Below are 3,901 nucleotides of genomic sequence, written 5' to 3'. Positions count from 1 at the left end.
TTTTTATAAGTACCAAGTCAAATTTTCCTATAGGGAGAGATTTTGATTAGCCTTATTTTCGAGAGAACTCATATTTTTGCAGCTCCATTGTATTTTCTTGCAGGGATGTAATTGTATTGATGGAAATAATGAAGATTGGTGTCATGTTCATCTTCCAAGTCTTGGTCTCATCCATAGGACTATGATTTTCCTTGGGCTTGGCCATCCCAAGAGCCTTAGATCCCTTTTGTATCATTTTCTTTTCTTCTTGTCACTTCTTATTCACATGCATCTCTTGTTCTTGTTTCTTTCTATTCTTGGATTTCATATTGATGATTTCTTGTTGTAGGATTGGGTTAAATGTTTTATGTAAGTTATTTTGTAGGATCACAAGCATCATTTAATCCTTCTAAAACATTTCTAATATCATAGTAATAATTGAGCTACTTGACTCTATGACAACTGAAATGGTAGAGAAGATGGCTCTGCGCCGTGAGTCCTAGGGTTTCAGCTTTTGCAGAAATGGCAGACTGCGCCAGACAAAAAAACTCCTACTATCTCTGACAGGCCCAGGAACGTTCAACCCTAAGATACACAATACTCTTTTCAATGGAGACCCCTCGGGGGGAGGGCGATGCACCTCCCCCACAAAACGACGAAGGACAACATCAACATGCGGGAGGCAATGGACCAGTAAACCAAGAAGAAGATGCAGATCAAAACTCTCAGAGAACAAAGCAAGATATTACACCGCCAGAAGTTTTCTCAACAACATGCAAGCCAGTTGCAGCTGAGCGTCCAAAATTAGAACTTCCTGCTCACTGAATCAATGCAAGAATACAGTACATGAAGGACCATGCTCTGATAGGAAAGTTTATCGGACTATGGCCAACAGAGAAAGCACTCAGAGGCTGGATAAATGCAAAATGGCATCCCAAGGGACACATAACCCTGCAGCTAGGACCAAAAGGGCTCTTTACTGCTATATTCAACTGTCTGGACGACAAAAACAAGGTATTGGATGGAGGCCCTTACTTTTTCAATGCTGCTGGTATATTTCTCAAAGGATGGGTAGAGAATTTCGACCCGGACAAGGAGGACCTGAGCTGCACTCGTGTATGGATCCGACTGTACTCGCTGCCTGTGGAATACTAGGAGGAAGACTCATTACAGGCACTCAGAAATGCTCTAGGAGAATTTGTCAAGATCGCAGAAGAAACAAAAACATGCAGATACACCTCATTTCCGCGTATCTGTGTATACATGAATCTCAACCGAGCTCTCCTAGATGCGATAAGTGTTTCTCATGATGATATTTAATGGATTCAACTGATCGATTATGAACATGTACCTTTCAGATGCCACAGATGTCATGTCGTGGGACATATATTTAGAGATTGCCCATTAACTCAGAAACCCACTCCTTCCTCTACAACGGATGCTTCTGAGGCAGATGGCTTCACCAAAGTAGAAAATCGCCTAAAATCTCATAAGAAGCAAGCCTCAAAGACCAAGATGCCACAATCCAACCCCTCAGGGCCTTCAACAAGCAAGAGCTTTGGAATCTTTGCTAATCATACTAATCTCAATATGGATTCTCCCTCCCCTTCAGATCCAGAAGCAATGAAAGACAGACAGTCGAAACAGGTAATAGCCTTCAAACATCAGGAAGCCTCTCCAAACAAGGAAGCTTCTACCTCTGATAAGAAGAAGGAACCTATATGGACATACCAAGAAATTCAGATAGAGAAACCCCAATCGCAGGCCAATCCAGAAGCGGACCCTAATGAAGAATTGTACTATCCACAATTTATGGAGGAAGAAAAAGAAGAAATAGATATAGGGGACCTGGAAATTCCAGGTCTAGAAAAGGCTTGCAAAAAAATAACTTTGATGATATACTAATGGGGCAACTTGAAAATCTGGAACAAGTTTTATCAAAGGTGCAAAGGCAAAAATCATTGGGTATACAAACTGGAGGACCCTGGGATGGAAGATTCATAGCCAAGGACATCAAAAAGAGAGGAAGGAAAACTGATTTACAAAGGACAATCAGAATTGGACACCTATTAGTGGAATACGGTAGGTATTCCAAGTTAACCAAGTACTACAGATCTGAAAACAATCCGTCCCAATGAAGTTAATCTCATGGAATATAAGGGGGCTCAATGGCCCAAGAAAGATACAAATTCTTAAAAAAATGATAAAGCAAGAAAATCCTCAAGTTCTGTTCTTGCAAGAAACCAAATGTAATTCTAATACTATAGACAGATTTGCTGCAAAAATTTGGCCAGGAAGTTTCAATGCCGCTGTGGATGCTGATGGAGCATCTGGAGGACTGGCGATTCTCTGGGACTCAAGAGCTATAAATCTCAGCGACATTCATGCTCATAGGAACTTCCTACAAGCATCCTTTCACATCACTGGGACAAATTTACATGGGCTCCTTACCAATGTTTATTTTCCTCAGGAAGCTTCTCTCAAAGCTGAAATCCTCAATTCCCTCTCTGCTCTCAACCAAAATAGGCAGCATCCCTTATGGATCTCAGGTGGAGATTTCAATATGATCACAAGATTGGAGGAAAAAAGAGGAGGTCGATGCAGAGGCAGTCAGGAAGGATTCCCTTTAAAGGATTTCATTCAGGCTAATTGGCTCATAGACCTACCTTTCAACAATGGATTGTTTACATGGAATAACAGAAGAGCAGGGAATCAGCATATAGCCTCTAAACTCGATAGGTTCTTGCTATCGGACAATGCTATCCACATTGGTGGGGACTTCTCTACATCCATCTTGCCTCTCTCAGGCTCTGATCATTGGCCCATTTCACTTCAATGGTCACGTCTAGGAAATAAAATATGCAGGCCCTTTTGTTTTGAAGCTTTTTGGATGTCCCATTCAAATTTCCAAAAACTTATCAGTACTGAATGGAACAATTTTTCCCCGCCTCCAGGATCAAAAATGTTCCAATTTCAACAAAAGCTTAAGAATCTAAAGGGTAAAATCAAGCACTGGAACCACACATCCTTTGGCAACATCTTCTAGGGAAAAAGCTCAATTGAATCAGAAATGACACAACTGCAGCAAAAAATTATCGATGAGGGACGTTCAGAGGAATTGTTAGAACAGGAGAAAACTGTTGAGTTACAACTTGCAGAAAGGGCTAGGCAAGAAGAAACGCTTTGGAGGTAGAAATCAAGAGCCATATGGCTTAGAGATGGAGAGAAAAACACAAAATTATTTCACAGTACAACCATACAACGAAGAATGCATAATAATATTATTCAAATTCAGAATGAGCAGGGCATCAAAATGGAAAAGCATGAGGATATTGAAGGCGCTCTATTACATTACTTCAAGCAAATTCACCAGGAGCCAAATGGAGACAGATCACAAGCGATAGAGAAAATTACCAGGAACATTCCTAAACTCATCACTGATGATCACAACCAACTGCTACTCAAACTAGTAGACTTACAAGAGGTGGAACAGGAAGCACGACAACTAAAAGCTGGTAAGGCTCCAGGACCAGATGGATTTACATCAAACTTCTCCCATAGCTTCTGGGATCTGATTAAAATCGACGTCTGGCAAGTGGTTGAGGAGTCACGATCTCTTCGATGGATGTTTCCAAGGATGAATGTGACATTCATAGCTCTGATTCCCAAGGTTGACATGCCAAGCACTCCTGACAAATATCGACCTATCGCTCTATGCAACATAATCTATAAGATCGTGTCCAAAGTCATAGCTTTCCGTCTCAAAATGTTACTCCCTATCATTATCTCACCAGAACAATCGGGTTATGTGGAGGGAAGGCAGATCACTTATGGCATTATCTTGACTCATGAAATAATCCACTCTCTGAAAACCCCTAAAAATCCAGGTATGTTGCTTAAATTAGACCTCTCAAAAGCATTT

General features: G+C 40.9%; 1 protein-coding gene across 1 annotated transcript; it reads left to right on the top strand.

The window, feature by feature from the left end:
* Positions 1–2,179: 2,179 nt before the first annotated feature.
* LOC149204811 (uncharacterized) lies at positions 2,180–3,025 on the top strand. The gene has a single exon (XM_089397217.1). The coding sequence runs from the start codon at positions 2,180–2,182 to the stop codon at positions 3,023–3,025; it is 846 nt and encodes a 281-aa protein (XP_089253343.1).
* The last annotated feature ends 876 nt before the right edge of the window (positions 3,026–3,901 follow it).

Source organism: Pinus tabuliformis, chromosome 1_2, assembly GCF_031772625.1.
Source record: "Pinus tabuliformis cultivar Carrire ecotype Pingquan chromosome 1_2, CPIR1, whole genome shotgun sequence".
Classification (NCBI taxonomy): domain Eukaryota; kingdom Viridiplantae; phylum Streptophyta; class Pinopsida; order Pinales; family Pinaceae; genus Pinus; species Pinus tabuliformis.
The sequence above is the reverse complement of the archived record's forward strand: the minus strand, read 5'-3'. Positions and strand labels throughout refer to the sequence as shown.